This window comes from Tinamus guttatus, unplaced genomic scaffold (assembly GCF_059628265.1).
Source record: "Tinamus guttatus ecotype Peru unplaced genomic scaffold, ASM5962826v1 Tinamus_guttatus_pri_ptg000459l, whole genome shotgun sequence".
Lineage (NCBI taxonomy): Eukaryota > Metazoa > Chordata > Aves > Tinamiformes > Tinamidae > Tinamus > Tinamus guttatus.
The window spans coordinates 3,728,528-3,746,536 of record NW_028288993.1 but is presented as its reverse complement, the minus strand read 5'-3'; the positions used below and the strand labels follow the sequence as shown (position 1 = coordinate 3,746,536).

The following is an 18,009-nucleotide window of genomic DNA, read 5'->3' as shown; positions in this document are numbered from 1 at the left end:
CTCCCGCGGGGGAAGCGGGGAGCCCCGCGGCGCTTCCGCGGCTGCGCGCGGCCGCGGCCGTTGGTAACGCGGCTGCGCGCGGCCGCGGCCGTTGGTAACGCGGCTGCGCGCGGCCGCGGCCGTTGGTTACGCGGCTGCGGCCGTTGCGCCCCCGCCCGCGGCGCCGGCCCCGCCCCTTCCGCGCCGCGCCCGTCCGGCCACGTGGAGGCGGCCGCGGCCCCGCGCTCCGCCCCGGCGGCGCCGCCCCCCGCGCGCCGCTTAAAGGAGCCGTCACGGCGCCGCGCGCTCCCCGCCGCTGCCGCGGGCCGCTCCGCCATGGCGCTGGAGGCGGAGGCCGCCCGCGCTCCCCTCAGCGCCTTCCTGAGCGACTTCCCGGCGGCGCTGGGCCCGGCGGAGCCGCTGCCCTGGGGCTCCGCGGGCGCCCTGAGCCGCGCCGAGGTGCCGGGCGCGCTGGCCGAGCTGGCGAGGGGCCTCCTGGGCGGCAGGTGGGTATGTGAGGCGGGACGCGGGGCGGCGCGCGGCGGCCGTGCGGGCCCGGGAGCTGCCGAGCAGGTGCGGGCGCCGCGGGGCTCCTCTTCCCCGGGAAACGGGCAGGGCCCCGGGCGGCTGCTCCGCCGCCTGCGCCGGTAGCTCCGCTCAGCGCTCCCGGGGGTCAGTCCCTGCTCGCCCCCGAATGCCCCGCTTTGGTGCCCGTGCTGCTCAAACAGGGCTTCCCGCCGCGCTCCTGCCGCAGGCCGCCCGCCGGCGGCCGCTCAGCGGTGTTTACGTGCTGGGGAAAACGCTCCTCTCCCGCTCTCCGAGCGGGCGGGATTAAATTGCAGCCCTGCAGCTGGCGGCGGGACGGCTCCCCGGTGAGGCGGCCCTGGTTGCAGCTGGAGTCCCCGAGGGCACCTGTGTGGGGGGCACTCCGGGACGGCGCCCGCCTCGCAGGGCCCTCGGGACGCAGACAGGCAGGGGGGTGCCCGGCTCCTTCGCCGCCCTTGCCGCTTCCCTTGGGCTCCCCTCTGCACGGGATGTTCCTGGGTGGGTTTCCCCAGCTGCTGTGTCCCCAAAACTCCCAGGAGCCCAGTCACAGCGTCACTGAAACACGGGATACGCTTCCATACGCGATCCCTCTGTCTCGGAAGAGACAGCGTGTAACCGGCGCCCTTAGGCTCCCAACCGGCATCGTTGCTGTCTCAGGCTTCCACCCGGACACTGCTTTGCGATTCAGTGACCGTTTGGACGGGGCTGGCTTGTCCTGGCAGGGTGGTGCTGCGCCAGGCCCGGTCACATCGCTCCGGCGGTCCCGCGTCTCCCCGTGCCGCCGCGGGGCCCTGTCACCTTCCAGCCACCCCGGGCAGGTGCCCCCGTTGCGAAAGTTCAGGAAAAGTGTCTGGATCTCCCGAAGGGATTTCCAAACAAACAGCTAACTTGTGCTGGGCTCCCGGGGGTAATCTAGAGAAGGCAGCAGATAAGGAAGGTTTTGTACAAGTTTGTTGCTTACTAGAGGAGTTTGATGAAGAGATAGAAAACCAGATTTGACTCTCCTTTCTCTATCTACAATCTGTTGGGCTTATGAATATTCAGTGCTTGCTGTTTTTTTTGTTTGTTTGTTTTGCTTTTTCATTTGGAGATAAGACCACTGGGTTAAATGGTGTATCTAAACCTAAGAATGACAAATGTTTGTAAAATATTTAGGTTTTTAGCTGCAGTTGAAAGAGACACAGGTGATGGTTGCATTACTTATTATTTGTGCTCTATGACTGAACTGGTCTTGAAGGAACCATTGCCAGCACATTCCAAATCAGCAAATCCATTGTGTGCACTGAATCTGTAACCTGTTTGGCCTTAAAATGGTCCAGGGTGAGTGTTTAGGGAACAGAGTGACACAGGTCTTGAACAAATACTTAATCATATGGCACTCCATCTGCTGTGTGGGCCAGGCTCCTGCTTTCTGGAATTAGTGTGGAAAGCAAGGTAGGAGCCCTGGAGATCAGGGAGAGATTCTTCAAAATGTGGTGATTTTTTTTTTTAATAGCATTTCTGAGTTATTTGTCTGCTGACTTCTCTAGTGGGTATATTAACCAATGAAAGCAGAAAAATAATGAGGCTTTTGCAATCCTTTTATCTCACCTGTCACTTGAGGTGTTTACACAAAAAGGAGCCTGCCCTGTCAGAAGCTGCATTTTTCACATACCTGCCCTGCAGCTATTTCTGATTAGAAAGCCAAATTCAACTTCACGGGGCTTCTTACAGCCAAGCTGACAAAAGCTTTTCCTAGTGTCTCTTATTCCTCAAACTTAATCAATTCTTCTTGGACCACCAAAAAATAAAAAGGGAGGTGAAAGCAGCTAATGGAAGTAGAGCAGAATGAAAGTGTGCAGAGCTCTGCTTATTTATGCATCCTCTCAGGAAACGCACTTGGAAAACACAATTGCATAACAATAGTGTTTTGCTTACAGGCAAGCAAAACTACATAAATGGGTGAAGCTCTGTGCTAGGGCACAGCACAGTGTTATTAAATGTGCTGTGCTGATGTTTTGCACTGGCACTTGTTCTGTATTTCTCATATCTGAGAAATCTGCAACACTCGGCCTTGCAGTATGTGCTTTACATCACGAACAATAACATTGAAAGGTTTGTCTGTAGATCAGAATGTTATTGGGAACAGATCTGCAGTTCTGCTTTGTATTTCTTTCTAGTCAGATATTTCAGATGTGCAGGTCGTGCTTGGAGAGGCCCGAGCTCGTTCCTGGGTTAGGAGGGACAAGGTACGGTGGTATTTAGCTTGTCCTTTCAGTTGCTCGGAGCCACAGACCCCTGTGTCCTTGCAGAGAGGAACATTCCTCCTCCAGCAGCAGGGATGGCCCTTGAGAAGGGAACAGGGAAGGAGCAGGAGTTGTTAGATCCCATGCACAGTTCCTGAACACTGTGGCTCCGCAGAGGCAGCTGTTTTGTTGCTGTTGGATAGCTCGAGCTTAACCCCCTTGGTTGTCTCTATTAAGCTAAATCAAATTACTGCTCTGCTGAATTGGGCAGGCCTAAGTAATCTTGCTTTGCCAAATTTTGGTTAACACACGATGTCGAGTAAGAGCCGTATGCTCTGGTAGTCAACAAAAACGGATGAATCCTTGAATGAAGAATCCCTGACTTATTCCCAAAGCTTTAGATGTTAACCAGGATGTTAGTAGCTTGTACTGGAGCAGGCCACGAGCCGAACGCAAACTCCCAGTACCGAAATTTCTCCTTTCCTGTGATAGGAGCTGAAACTTGTGTGTGCGGCCTGTGACACCGCGAACGCACAATGGGAAATTCCAGGAGGCTTCCTGCTCCAAGAGGCGTCACTGCAGAAACAGTCGTGAAGCTCCGGCTTCCTGTTCTGAGCCCTCCGGAGCAGTTTGCTATGTTTCATGCCCGGCATCCTGTTCAGTGTCTTGGCAATGCTTGTCCCCAACGCGCTGCCCAGGCATCTTTATTTTTAGTGTTTTATTCCTTTTTAACAGTTGATTCTTCATTCCTGATATCTTCATGCTCTTTTATGTGTTGTTAGCATGGAGAGGGAAAAACAATCTTGCCTCTGGCATATCCAATTTCTTTTTAAAACTCCCTTTAGTGTCTGTCTTTCTGAAAAATGTTACTGCCTTATTTACTGTGGAATTTGTTTCAATAAATCCTCTAAAACTGACCTCTGTACTGTTAAATCGTACCATTGAGTGCATCAATGCAGCAATGGCACCAGTACATCCATTTGCTGTGAACAAGCTTGTGATGTTAATGATCAAGGCACCAAATACTCAATTTGACGAGGGGGAAAACGTTTTTTTTTTTTTTTTTTAATTTAAAAGTGACTTCCACGGAATTAAGCCTTTCCTGCTCTACCGTGTGTGTATGTGTTTTTTTTTTTTTCTCTGCTTAAAATGAAATGGAAGTAGCAGGAATATTATACATTTACATTGACTATATCATTATGTTGACTATTATACATTTTCAGTAAAAATGTTAGGTACTGACTGGAGGGCCTGAGCAGGTGGTGAGGACTGGATTTTGAAGGTGCCACTTCTGCTGGCTTCAGATCATCTGAGGGGGAAAAAAAAGCACTTCATGTAAAGATGGAAATTGAGAATTTCTGTGTGTGATGTTGCTTCTTACCTTTGTTAGGTTTTGTTTTAACTCCGAGAGTGTTCATCAGCTGCAAGGTCTGATGTTGCTAACCCAGGAAACCACCTTCTCTGCTGTGGGTTGCAGGCAGTCGCTCCGTGGTGACCAGGTCTTTGGGCTTTTCTGGGAATTCTGGAGCGCTGGCATTGCCCAGGCAGAACGGTGCCCAGGGCCATGCGAGTGGAACTGCTCTGTAACCGATTGTAAGAATAAAAAGGGGGAAGGCAAACAAAAGGCATCAAGGAAAAGTACTGAATACAGACAGCTTTTGTTTACTAGGAAACTTGTGACCTGGTGTTATTCTGGCAGCCCGAGTGGAGCTGGCACTTATTAGCGAACTGCTGGCATGGGCAGATCTGCAGTAACCCCACTTTGCTGGTAGAGCTGTGCAGGTGCCGGGGACGTGCGGGACCGGCCTCTGCGTTGCAGCAAAGCTCATCTGCTCCTGCCCAGTCTGCACAGGTGGGAGCCAAAATGCATCCCCTCTCCTGCTGCAGCTGGCTTAGCTGGAAGCGTTCGCTGGCGGGCAGAGCATCTCCATACCCTGAGGTGTTTGTCTTTCCTAAATATGTATATGTTATCCTATATACTAAACAAAGTTTTAAAATAATTGCACGGTGGTGCGCTGGCCTGTAATACCATATCTACTGCTGCTTCATTGCTGTGACTCCAATAATTTATTTGTAGGAAGAACTTTATTTGGGTTTTTTGTTCCCCCTTTGAAAGGTGGTGAGCAATCATCACACTCACCAGACAGTGTTAGCATTCTCTGTGCTTCTCTCTATACAAACAGAGATTTCCTGACGTTACTGTGGAAGATTGCAGGGGGAAATATGAGTTACCTTCCTTCTGGAAAAGTACGTAAAATTCAGAAAGCTTTGGGAAAACACTGGGTGTTTGGTATGTGCTGGTGAGAATTTGTAGCGCTCTGCGCTGCATTCGCAGCGCTCGCTGCTCCCTGAAGAGCAGCTGCTGGGAACCTGCCGTCTGTTGCAGCACGCTGCTTTCCCAAAGCTGCTCTGAGCTGTGGCCAGGAGGCACAACCAAGAGCCTCCCGTGTCTTTTCAAAGCTGGGAGAAAAGCCCAAGTCCCGGGGGAGGCCGCGGCTCTGGGCAGGATGCAACCACCCGGCTGCTGGTGCTCGAGGTGCTTCCCCTCGGCCTCGAAGCTCTGTGCTGGAGGCATCTCAGGACCATATGTGAATGCTGTGGATTTGATGGCAGCTGCTCCTTTGAGGTGAAACAGAGAATGAAGTCTTATTGTAGAAGAGAAACAAAGTGAACAAGAAGAGAAATAAGTTCTGGAAAGAACTTAAGAACAAACTTAAGAAGGAACTAAGTTCTGTTCTCTAAATCTTGGCTGTGCAAAGTGTCAGCTGCTTTCTCCTTCTGTATGTAACTCACTTGGCCCACAGGTACATGTATCCTCAAACTTTGCAAGCCTTCACCTGGATCATTTTAACAATGCCATGTGTGTGCAGCAGAGTCCTTCAAGCAAGCTGGGGTGTAGATTGAAATGTGTTTGCTATTCACTGAAATGTTGATTCACTCCTCAACTTGCTGCTCATACCTGTGCTGAAGATTTCAGGAGGCGGCGGGTATTCCACCCAGAAGCAGCTGGAGGGTATGAACTCCATGCACCAGCCACTGGTGATCTGACTGCAGCTGGAGGTGAAGCTACAGTGGCTCATCTCCACTGTTATAACATGTTTTCTACTATTATTTTTATTGTGGTCGAAGCACGCCCTTTCTGTTAGCAAAGCAATAGCCTGTAGCAAAGAAATCCTGAAACCATTTACTCGTAGGCTGCATGGGCTGAGGCTTGGCAATTAGTGGTGCCTGTGCCACAGAAATGGGGCTGACACCTTCCTTCCAAGGCTCCCCTGAGAGAAGGTAACCGCACACAACACACCCCTGCAGCTCCCCCTTCTCCCCAGCACCCTGTTTTCCCACTTAGAAAGCAGCTGTGGTGATTCTTCTGCTTCGTGGAATTCCAGCAGCGCTTGCTCCGGGCTGACAGCAGGGCGTCGAGGGCTTCTGTGCGGCTCCTTGTAAAGCCCTTTCCTTGCAGAAACGGTTTGGCGTTGGTTGTGGTGGCTGCTGTGGGCTTCTGCTTTTGCTCTGGTTGCCATAGGTACTGTGGCTGCTTCCAGGTCCTCGAGCAGAGCGAGACCATGGCGCTGTGTGCAGGAGGCTCCTGCTCTTCTTTAATTGTGTGTGTTGTTAACTCTTTGGGCCTGTGCTTGAGAGGACGGCATTAGAACTTGGAAACATCTAAGCGCAGAGGAAGTTGCTGCTGTCGTGGAGCTCAGTTTACACAGGCTTGTGTAAAAAGCACTTCCCTGGGTTGTCGCACTAGCCCTAAGGGCTTATAAGTAATACAGAAATATGTCCTGCTCCGAACTGACGTTGAACTAAACGGTTAGTGTGGTGCATATATATATACCTATATATTTATATTTTTAGGCTTTCATTTTATCTTCTGTCAGCCTGTCAGAAGTAACTGCACAATGGTGGTGTTGTGGACTGTGTAACAAAATACAATCCCAATATGCATCCGTTTCTTTTAGATTTGCAACAGAATGGAGAGGGAGGGGGAAGCAGGAAGGAAATGCATAGGAAGCAGAGCTGAATGAGGCCTATTGGTACTGGGGAATCTCTCAATTTCCTTTTTCAGGAACTGAGTGGCAACTGGAAAAAGAGGAAGGATGTGAGTTACTAACTGGTAACTCTTGTTACAGGCTTCCTGTAATTAGAGGTTTAAAAGGGACTTGTAAGTTATGGCCTTCTCTCTCTGGCTTTTGCTTAAGGTTCCTTTAAGGGACCCAATTGAGTGAGTCAGGGTTTGGAAAGCAGAGGTCTTCACAGTTTAAAACCAAAGCATTGGGCCCCGGTCTAATGCTGAGCTGGAAAAGCTAGCCTAGCTTTCCAGTAAAACAAAGAAATTATGAAACTTAGGCTCTTAGCATCCATTGAAATGTATAGTTATTTCTCTTAATATATTTGTATCTATGCTTGGAGCTGGATCATGCTTTAACTAAAGTTTCTAACTTCCAGCAGTATCAGCTACACATCTGACCTTTTTCGTGTGCCTTTTATTTTCCTTTCCACGGCTAGAAAGGACAAAAGCAAGTAGGAGTCTCTGGCTTTCCCGTGCCTTTCTCCCATGTCTGTTCTCCCATGACGTGGTCCGACTGCAGCTAGTCCCGAAGGGTTGCACACACGTTGCTGTGGTTTTTGAGGTACTGCCTCATTAGAGCAGGCCACGGCTGCTGCAGGATGCACAGCCCAGAACAAGCTCCTGTGAGCAGCCCTGCTGACACAAAGTTCCTGTTTGCTGCCAGAGGAGGTTCTTGTCCAGGGCTGCGCAGCAATGACGGGGCTGCCTTTCAGAAACAGTGTGAAAATGCATTTAAGCTGTTTGTCACCAGGAGCTGTAAATATTCTAAAAACCAGCAGCCTTCCATTCCCCGCTCCTGCACACACAAAACCAAGTTCTGTCTGCTTGACTCAGGAGCCAGTTGCTTCCACCATTTCTTGTTAGGCAGCCAAGCAGTTTTATGTAGGGCTTCTGAAATGTTTCCTAGCCAAATTGGTTCTTGCCTCTGACTTGCTGCAGGTGCCTTCATGTTTTTATTTGCTTTGGTTGCATAACTTGGTATTTTGTGGATATCTAACATTCCTTGAACAGTAACACAATCCCTTTTGTGGAGATTGGTGCTTATGCATCATTGTACTCATAGAAAATGCCTGGCATGTGTGCTATGCACTGTAATTGTTAGTGCCTAGAATGGGAATATAGTGAATATAAAAGTACTATTTCCTAGTAATTCTGATTTTAAGTTGAATAGGGCTTATTTGTTTGTAGGTTCAAAAGCACTTTTGCAAGTAGTTCCCATACAGCACATAGTTTGCATAAGGATGAGTGATTTGTGTAGCATTGTTGTCTCCTGGATGTTTCAGTTTCAACTGAATCTCAAGTCTTGGTCTTTTCTTAGCTTATTCTCCAGTAGCACAACTTTGTATCTTTCTCTTTGGTGATTATATTGAGCAAATTGGCATCCTGGTAACCTTTTCTGTGGCTTGCGTGTACCACAATGTCATGGTGACTTAACTGACTGGCGTTCATCTCTGTGGTGACACAGTTAACTGCACGTGAGAAGCTGTGTAGAGTGAGTGAAAACAAAACCCTTGCATTCAGCATTCAGGTACCTGTTAGGATTGAAGGTCCCCATCAGAGAGCACAGGAGAAAGTGAAGGTGCTGCCTGGGACTGAAGTCCTAGTGAGGAAATAGTTTGGAAACACGATTCATACGCTCCCTTCTCCCCCCGCTCTTGAGAAAGCGCACATCCAACTGGAGATCTTACTAAAGACTTGTATAAATAAACATTAAACATATGGTTTATTTTACCAGTTTACTAATAAAGTTAGAATTACTGATTGTAATGATTTCTAGTGCTGAGTTAGTCACCAATCATAAAAATTGAGGCTGTAGCTGAACTTAAACTAATGCAGTCTATTCTGCTTTCCTTTTTCTTGCCCTCAGAGGTGTCTCACCACTTCTTGCAGCATCACTGATCCATGCTGCAGTAGATGAAGTTCTCCGGATAGACTTCACTGAATTTAAGAAGCCGAGTGCAGAAACGGAGGAGGAAGGCGATGAGGAAAGGTTCACCTGTAAGTATATTTTTTCCTTTTGTGGTTTTCCCAGAGGCTGTTCGTTGGAAGATTTCTGTTTTGATTTTTTTTTTCCCAGAATATTTGGTTAGGATGTCTGGCAAGCAGTAGTGAACAGAACTTGATTTGCTCCTGCTGCCTACATATGAGGTGAAGGGTAGCTATGGTGTTTTTTCTGGAAGAAAGTTTCTCTTCTCCCCACAAATGATTAATGACAGAGCGTGTCTACTTCTTGAACTGAACTGCTTAGGAAACTCTTTTTCATTGGAAGAATTCACTTAAATTGAACTGATTCAGCTCCTATCTTGATAAGCTCTTCTATTTTTTGAAGTGTCTTCTCTCTGGTGGACTGACCTTGGGTAATTATTCTTATACTACAGTGTTGGCTTCACCAGAATTGCAATTGTGCAGCCACAGGTAAACCTTAAATTCACTTGCATGATGCATCTCTCTTTTGGCTGTTCTTGGGAATCAGTTTTTAAGACCTGCTGCCAGCCCAGAACTTGAAACTCCAAACCTTTCTTTTGACAAGCTGGTCAACAGCATCTGTCTTTACTGAGTCCTTTTACCCCTGCTCCCCCTGCACTATCCCCCTCCTCAAAACCTTCCCCCCCAAAAAATGGGATGAAGAGAGGTGAAAAACTTGAAGCATACATATTTTTTTTTTTCCTCCTGAAAATATATCTGGGTTTTTTTCCTATCTGCCCGAACTGGGGAGGAAACAGGCCTTAGTGAGTGAGTACTGGATTTCTGGGTTTGAGCTTTGCGTAACAGATGGTCCTATTGCATTTACATGCTAAAGTACTTAGCGTTAGACTTCACCAAGCCTTGCCTCCCTATGCTAAGAATGTAAGTAGAGCAAGAAGCAGACAGAATTTGAAGATAAAAATGGAAAAGAGAAATATCTGATGCAGACTAGCCAGCCCATCAACAGGGAATAGTCACCATTCCCTTCTCCCAGGACGGCCTCAAAGGCAGTTCCTGTGTCCCTGCAGAAAGGGCTGCTTATCTCCAAGCAGAGCTCTGGCTCTGGCCAGGATGCTTCACTTTCCAGAAGCCCATGTTGGTATTTACCTACTCCAAACAGGGCAAGGGGGAAGACATTCGATCAAATCTTGCTGATTATTTATTCCCTTGCCTTAACGTTTGTAGCCTTAATGTGTCCAGAGAGATTTATCACACTTCCAGCACACTGTATGGAAAGAGGTGGCTCTGCATCAGTGTGACGGGGTCTAAATAACAAGCCCCATCCGCCCTCCTCCACAGCACAGGAATGTGATCTTGGGATGGGCTCTAACGGAGGAGGGAAGCGTGGGGAAGCCGGAGGCCGAAGGCCTTGCGCCCTCTGCCGCCGCGCTCCCGGAGAGCCCGCTCCGGAAGAGCCGCTCCCGGGAAAAGCAGCCCTGGGAGACCCTCGGGGATGGCTCTGCGGATCGCTCTGATTTCCACCTCTTTAGTGAGCGTCCTGCTGTACCTGTTGTTCCGTGAGGGATCACGTGGGCCTCAATGCACCGAGCTTCCTCGGAGCGATGGCTGCTGCCCGGAAGGGCAAGGGGCTGCCAAAAGAGGAGCTTTTGGCCAGGCCGACAGCAAAGAGGAGATACAGGTGGCAGGAGGACATGTAGCTACTCATCCTCTGTAAGCGGAGGTTCTATTTTATGCCCATGAGACAAAGAAAGGCTTTCCATTGTCAACAGTAATCTATTTAAGGACATTTGCATGTAGGATGACTTATTTAAGTTATATCTCACCTTGTCACATCTGCAATGTTAAGCAAACCAAAAAGGGATTTTTTGGATAGTCAATACTGACTGCTTATCAAAGCTTTGTGTTTAGATTTAGGCTTTCTTCATTCTCCAGGCCCAAAGATGTATGTGAAGCTGGTGACCAAGTGTTGCTGAGACAGGAAAATACTTGAGGACCTGGAGGTATAAAGAAAATTCTGGAAAAACAAAAGAAACAAACAAAAAAATCAACAAAAAAACCCACCTTAATGCTTACGGTGTTAGGAGTCAGGATAAAATAGAGGTAGTATAAGACAGAGGTTGGTGGAGTCAGGATAAAATGCTTATTCACAGAGAGATGGATCAGAAAACAGTTTGTGCCACTATAGTCATTTAGGAAACTCTTTAGGGTTTGGCAAGTCTTTTTTCTGTATAGATGATCTTTTCGATGTTTTCTGAAGTTAGATGATTTAGCTTTGGGCCAGGGTTCTGACTCAGATAACAATTTAAGTCATCACCGATTCTGAGGGAGGCTGCATTGCAAAGCTAGACACAATCCTGAATGCTGCCACATCCAGTCTGATGAGCAATAACTTTGGATTAATTGATTTTTGGGAGCTATCCAGAAAAGGATTTGAGTGTCTGGCTGGAGCTTTTCACACTATACTCAATGGGTGTTTACAGTTCTGCTCTGGAATGACAAAGCAGGAGAGTGGCAGAGAAGTTCTTCTGTCTGTCCCGCTTTTACAACTCTGGGTGTTCAGAAAGATGAAGACAATAGCTTAAAATGCTAATATTCTGTTCAGTTCAACTATGACTTGAGCTGTCAACCTCAGTAAAATATATTCTCATATTTTCTTGTTGCTTCAGTGGAAGTGGTATGGTCGTACATAACCCTAACCCAAGCTAATACCTTTCAGCCTTTCTGTCCAAGATAACAGCAACTCTTAGCCAGTGTGAAGGTACTTCCTGATACTTGGTTATTTCTGTATTTTTGGGTTGCACTCGACCCTTTGTCCTGTGCTTTTTACTTGCATAATAATAAATTTTATATTCAATGTGCTGGACTGGCTTTTGGACCTTGATGTGATTGTATGCAATCCATAGTCATAAAACTACCAGCCATTTGAAAGGAATTATTTTTGAAAGATAAGTGCTAAATAAAATACAAGATCTTCTTTTCCTTAATATTATACTGCTATGCATTAATGCTGCTTTTTCCTCTGCATTATTCTCAATCTACCATAATTCTTGCCAGGTTTGTAGAGGCAGATTCCTGCGTGTATGTATGTAGCTTTAAGGAAAGGAACTTGAATAAAGGACAAATTCCATGTTAAGGGAGAAAAATTTAGCACGTGAATTATTGTTTCTCTTTGTGCTGTCAGTGCTGGATGGAGACTCTTTGCAGCGCTGCTTCTTTAACAAGCTTCGGGATGTCTGCTTGCAATGGCAGAAGCAGCTGCCACCACTGAAGCCACAGAAGCGTTTTCTGCTCGTGTCCATCCACGCCATCCGTAACACTCGGCGGAAGATGGAGGATCGCCACGTCTTGCTCCCCGAGTTCAATCAGCTCTTTGGTTTATCAGTAAGTTGGGGCAAAACTGGGGAGGTCAATTTTTTAGCTTTTCAACAGCTAGGAATTTGTTGCCAAAAGTGTTTATCGTGTCTGTGCTGGAGCAAGGGCTTAGCTCATAACAAACTGGGTCAGAAACTACTGCCCTGGCAAAGAAGAATCTTGGCCCGCAGGTCTCCATGTCAGAAGTGATGTAGTTCACCTAATGCTGCACTGCTGTAGTTGTAATGTTCTTGTGACTGAAGTAACGGATAAAAAGTGGAAAATAGCAGTTAAACCAGGACAAGTACCAATTAATGAAGATACTAGATTTTTAGATATCTGCCACTTCAATTCCTAAATTTTTTTTTCCTCCCCTTTTCAAAGATACTAAGTGGTCAACAGCAAAGACAAGTAATTCTACTGCAGATTATGCATTCTGCTCCTTTTGCACACAGGCCAACTGATTTTAATTGCCATAACCAATGCAATGTCTTAAGGAAGAAAGACTAAAACAGAGAAATCTTTGCTACCAGGAAGTATTTTCTTTTTGACTTTTTGCACATCTTTCTCCCTCCCTACAAAAGGATGACATTGATCGCGCTTACTTTGCCGTATTTGATGGCCATGGTGGAGTGGATGCTGCCAATTATTCAGCAACCCATTTACATGTAAATGTTGGGCTACACGAAGAGATTGTTAAGAATCCAGCTGAGGCCTTGAAATGCTCTTTTCAGAAGACAGATGAAATGTTTCTTTTCAAAGCCAAAAGAGAGGTGAGTGGGTAGAGATGAATTCCATTATATTTAAAGGGTAGTGAGAACTGTTGGGCAAAATGCTATTATCTAGAAAACGTTGGCAGAGAGCTTTTTTTGAATCTCTAATTTCTTTATGAAATTATCTTCATGAGAAAGCTTTCATTGATTTTTTTTTTTTTTTTTTTGAGGGGAAGGAAAAACAAGATGTCAGTGCTTACAAGTTCATGAAATGAATGTTTGAAATGAAGAGCAGTTTGAACGATCCTGACAATTCAGTTGTTTGAAAGAACACTCTGATGCCTCTTTGTCTAAATTAGGCAGTTTCTAAATATTCTCTTGTCCTATCTCTAACCTGGAAAAGAGAATTCCCGTTTCTAAGTAATGTGGTTGTAATCCCTTTTTTTGTGTGTGTGTCCTAATATTACTGTCAGGAGTGTTAGGAAGTTTAAAAAGTATTCACAATCATGTCATAATTTAAATCATCAAAATAGTTTACACTTAAATCATAAGATGATTTAAATCAGACTCTTCATCAAGCTTATTGATCATCTTTGACTCAAGCTGTTACAACTCAAATGAATATGCTTTCTTCAAACCTTCACGGTGGAAGGATGATTTATTATAATACACTGTTTGTATAAAAGAGCTCTTGTTACAGCAATAACCGAATACAAGTGTATTCACTGCTAATGTCTTCATTTCTGTCAATGAGGCAGAAGAGAAGGGTCAGTATCTCCATTAGGTCTTACTCTTCCTAATCTTTATGAGGAATCAAAGACGATTATATTCCTTCTTTTTACTTGTCCTCATTTAAATGCCCAAAGATAAGGGGATGAGAGATTGCATTAAAAAAAAAAAAAAGAAGAGGTGAGAATGCTAAAGGAATTGAGAAAACTGACATTGTTTGTAATCCTGAAATTCAGGTCCTCTTCCCTTTCTGTGGTGGGTTTTTTTTTGTTTGTTTGTTTTTGTATTTTCAGCAATAAAGGTTGTCTTAGATCAGTTTTGGAATTAATAGCAGAGACAGGAGAACCTAACTGAGGCAATATCCCCTATCCAGAGGCTAGAATATGTAAACAGTTTATTTTAAATCTGCCTAATCACCTGTACATGTTTTCAGCTACCTGAATTATGATTTTCAGGTATACTGTACTGCATTTAGGTTAGATTTAAATTTATAATACTGCCATGCCACCTGGAGGGGCTTGTTGAATATTCACCTGACTACCTGTTTTCTACCACAGAGGCTGCGGAGTGGTACCACAGGGGTATCTGCCTTGATTGTAGGCAACAAGTTGCATATAGCCTGGCTGGGGGACTCGCAGGTAATGCTGGTGCGGCAGGGAAAAGCTGTGACCTTGATGGAACCTCACAAACCAGAAAGAGAAGTAAGCCTGACTCTATTGCTGGGGTGGAGGGTTTGTTGAAACCTATCTGCAAATTAAGGCTTGGGAAGCCTTTAGCTTCTTGAGCCTTGCACTCCTCAACTGCTACACTACAGAGAAAGTAAAAGTTCTCTTTCAAGGGTCTTTGGAATCAAGATTTTGTATTTCGCACCTTACATAACTTTATCTAGCTTGCAATTCAGAGAATGACATATTTTTCCATCTTATCCTATGCTGGAAAGGTCGTTCCTGTCTTATACCCCCTGAAAATACTGATATTATTGGCAGACCTGACTTCAGTTCCTGCTTGGACTGTCTTTTCAAAACTGGTAGTAGTTTGCAGACTGAGATTTTACTTGTGGAATTTTAAGTGCCATTGTTATAAATGGGCTTCTTAGTTTATGGGATTAGTATCTACATAAAATATTTGTGTAATTCGGGTCTTTCACATTATGCTATAATGTCATTTAAAATCTAGTTTTAATATATTAGCATAACTGCCTTAAAGCATCTTGCATTTCTTTCATTTTTGAAACAGCTAGGTATTCTATCACATGGAATAAGGCGGGGATCCAACAATCTTCAATAGCTTCCATTTGCCTCCATGGCATGAATAACTAAAGTAATTAAAGGAATATCATTGCAAATACCCCATTTCAGTGTTAAGTAGTTTAGCTGGCCTGTTTCTTACTCCAAATATTTCTATATTTACCCAATTGCTATATGGGGTAGGAAGAAGTGGCAGGAGAGGTGCTTGTGGATATGTAAATGAACCTGGTGATGTGGAAAGTTAACAATTTTCTGCTGTCTTTATGGACAAGCTGTGATACAGCTGTGAAGTAGGTGTGTTGCTCCCAATAGTCTTAGTAAATGTCCATTTCTGATCTGGAATCTCATATATGTTTGTGGTTGTGGTGTAGAAGCAAAAGCTGTGCATGGTTTTGAGTTTTGTCATCGTTTTCTCCTCAGCTGGGTAAGAACAAGGTCAGTAAGTCACGGGTTGGCTTTTGTCATAAAAACTCTCTTCTGTTCCATTTTAGGATGAGAAAGCCCGTATTGAGGCGCTGGGTGGCTGCGTAACCTACATGGACTGCTGGAGGGTTAATGGTACCTTGGCTGTTTCCAGAGCAATTGGTAAGCTGAACCACACAGTGCAGATTTAACTTGATTAAAATTCACAGCCTGAGCCTTTTGTTTTGGTTTGTTTTTTTTCACTGTAAATGATATTTTGCTCAGTGTGGACCATGTAGCAAAATTACTGCCTTTGCTGTAAGGCTAGCTGACAACTGCATTGTTTTTACATAGCTTTTACATAATCTAATTACCTTTACTATAAGCATAGAATATTTTTATTTTTACATTATAACCATGAGTCCTAATCATTTTATTCTTCTAAGTCTGTTGCGTCTCATAAATGAGAAATCAGATTGCAGCATCCTCCTTCAAATTATACAAATTCAGTGAAGTATGACATGTTAGTTGTAGTATTTCTCTTACGGAAAGAGCTTGCTTTGCTACTCATCGATTAGGGCAAAAGGAGAAAAGACTCTGAGCAAGAATTGTAATTTGTGAACAGAAATATGTTTGCATAAATCTGTCTAATACCATTTTTGGATCAATAAAATTGTGGATTGATTTGGAATGTGACTTTGAGGTGTCTTTATGAAACTGAACTAAGCATGTGTGGATTCTTGCAGCATTATGCTGTGTATCAGGATAGCTAAGAAAAATCTTCTTTTCGTAGCATTTTGAAGGTTGTATAAGAGGCATGCTTGCCAGTGAAGGCTTGAATATCTCCTTTACATAGGTATTCCAGTGAGGAAAAATAAAATGGAAAAAATATCCTCAATTTCCCTGCAAAGATAGGAAAGCACAAGCTCCTTACAAACCTACTCAATTTTGGTAGCTCACAAGAGTTCTCAAAGTAACAAAGACTTTCCAAGTTTATCTGTAGCTTTTAAGTGCTTTTTTTCCTGCATGAAGCATCTCTGGAATATGATCTGGATATTCTGGATGACAGGAAAAGCAATTGGTTGTTAAGGAAGTAACTGTCTACATTTGAAGCAATAACGTCTTTATCCGGGTTGTTTTAGGTGACCTGTATCAGAAACCCTACGTCTCTGGCGATGCTGATGGAGATTCCTTTGAGCTGAGTGGATCTGAAGATTACTTGCTCCTAGCCTGCGATGGATTCTTTGATGCCATCAAACCATACGAGGTTGTAGACTTGGTCCTAGATCATTTAATGCAAACCAACGGAGTGGGTGTCAAGGCAGCAGAAAGACTAGTGGCTGCTGCAAAGGAAAATGGATCCAGTGATAACATCACTGTCCTGGTGGTGTTCTTGAGGGAGCCTCAGCACATCTTGGCAGACTGCTTCAGAGACCCTAAGAGCCTTGGGGCTGGTGAGGATGCTCGAAGCTCAGCCTTTAACTTCCTCGGCTGCGAGGCAGCAGCTGCACACTGACAGAATCTGCTTAATGCACAACATTGAAATAGGTTAAGTTAAGGAATTGCTTTCCACTGAAGAAGTCTATAATAGGCAAAACAAAATGACAAATGGACAACAGCACCTTTTACTGAGTTCCCACTTGTCTTTTATTCTCCTCCCTTCAAAAACTGCTGAGCAGGCTTGGAGATTTGTGCAGCTATTTTTTCTCTGGGAACAGTTTCTAAAGTGTGTCCTAGGGCTGCTGGTCATATCCTTCTGCCCTGGAAGTGGTAAGAAACTGTAATATGTATAAGCTAACAGTGAGAATGCCAGTTTGTGAGTTCTGAGTGAAGCTTAAATTAGTGCTTACAAAGCAAGCTGTATGTTATTTTTAATTTTGATGTTACTTTGGGGCTTGGGAGGAGAGAAGCAGTACCATCAGAGAGGTTTGTTAGTCTGTGTGGCCTGTAGGAACAGGCTTGGGGTGCCAGAGGACTGGGTAAACAGAAGTAGAAGCCCATGTGTTCTGTTAGTTATTTTTGTTTTATACCAAAGATGATATTAAGAGAATGTTGTGACCACTTTCTTCAAAGAGGTTAAATTCTGTGTATATGAGGAGGAGAAAATGAAGGTGAATGCTCCAGGAAAAAGAGCAAGAAAGCTATTCAGAAATATCCCCAGCAAAAACATCTGCTCTCTAGGATGCTTCAGGTTATAAACTGGAATACAATATTTAACTGCACTGGATTGTTTTTCCCTAGCAAACTTGCTTTCTTGGTTATCTGGCAACCTGGAAAGAAAGGATGCATATTGATATGTTTGAAAGAGGTCCTTTACAGGATATGTATGCTCCGCCAGTGACATATATTCTGATTCTGCCATATTTTTTGTACTATAACGAGTGAATATTTTATTTTTATTTTAAGGGTTTATGTGTTTATTTACTGAACTTTACAGTTGGAGAATTTTTTGCAGTGTTACTTTATTTTGTTGTTTTTTAATTTAGATTTTTTTAAGTGGCTATGTCTCTATTATCTGTTTTTAAAAACTGACTACCCTCAAGTGCCTTAAATATTTCACCCAAGGATAGAGATTGCTGGTTTCCTAGCATATTCTGGTGAGCCACTTTATCATGTTTTTAAAATATGACTTTTTTTCATTTCATTAATATTAACATTTAATGCACTTAACCATTTCATTTTGTGAATGATTTGCTGGGAACTGGGTTTCAGGAAAACATCTCATTCAGTGCTGCCAAATCCTGTGGCTCATAGTAAAAATTTTACAATACTTACTGTGATTTATTTCCCTACCACTTCCATGCAAAAATCTCTAGATAGTT

The 18,009-nt window shown here is 44.6% G+C and overlaps 1 protein-coding gene across 1 annotated transcript; it reads left to right on the top strand.

The window, feature by feature from the left end:
* Positions 1-315: 315 nt before the first annotated feature.
* On the top strand, positions 316-16,771 carry PPM1F (protein phosphatase, Mg2+/Mn2+ dependent 1F). The gene is made up of 7 exons (XM_088532262.1): positions 316-485; positions 8,687-8,817; positions 11,927-12,126; positions 12,681-12,869; positions 14,096-14,239; positions 15,277-15,370; positions 16,330-16,771. Exons 1-7 carry the CDS (start codon positions 316-318, stop codon positions 16,701-16,703), a joined length of 1,302 nt encoding a protein of 433 aa, XP_088388388.1. The 3' UTR covers positions 16,704-16,771.
* The last annotated feature ends 1,238 nt before the right edge of the window (positions 16,772-18,009 follow it).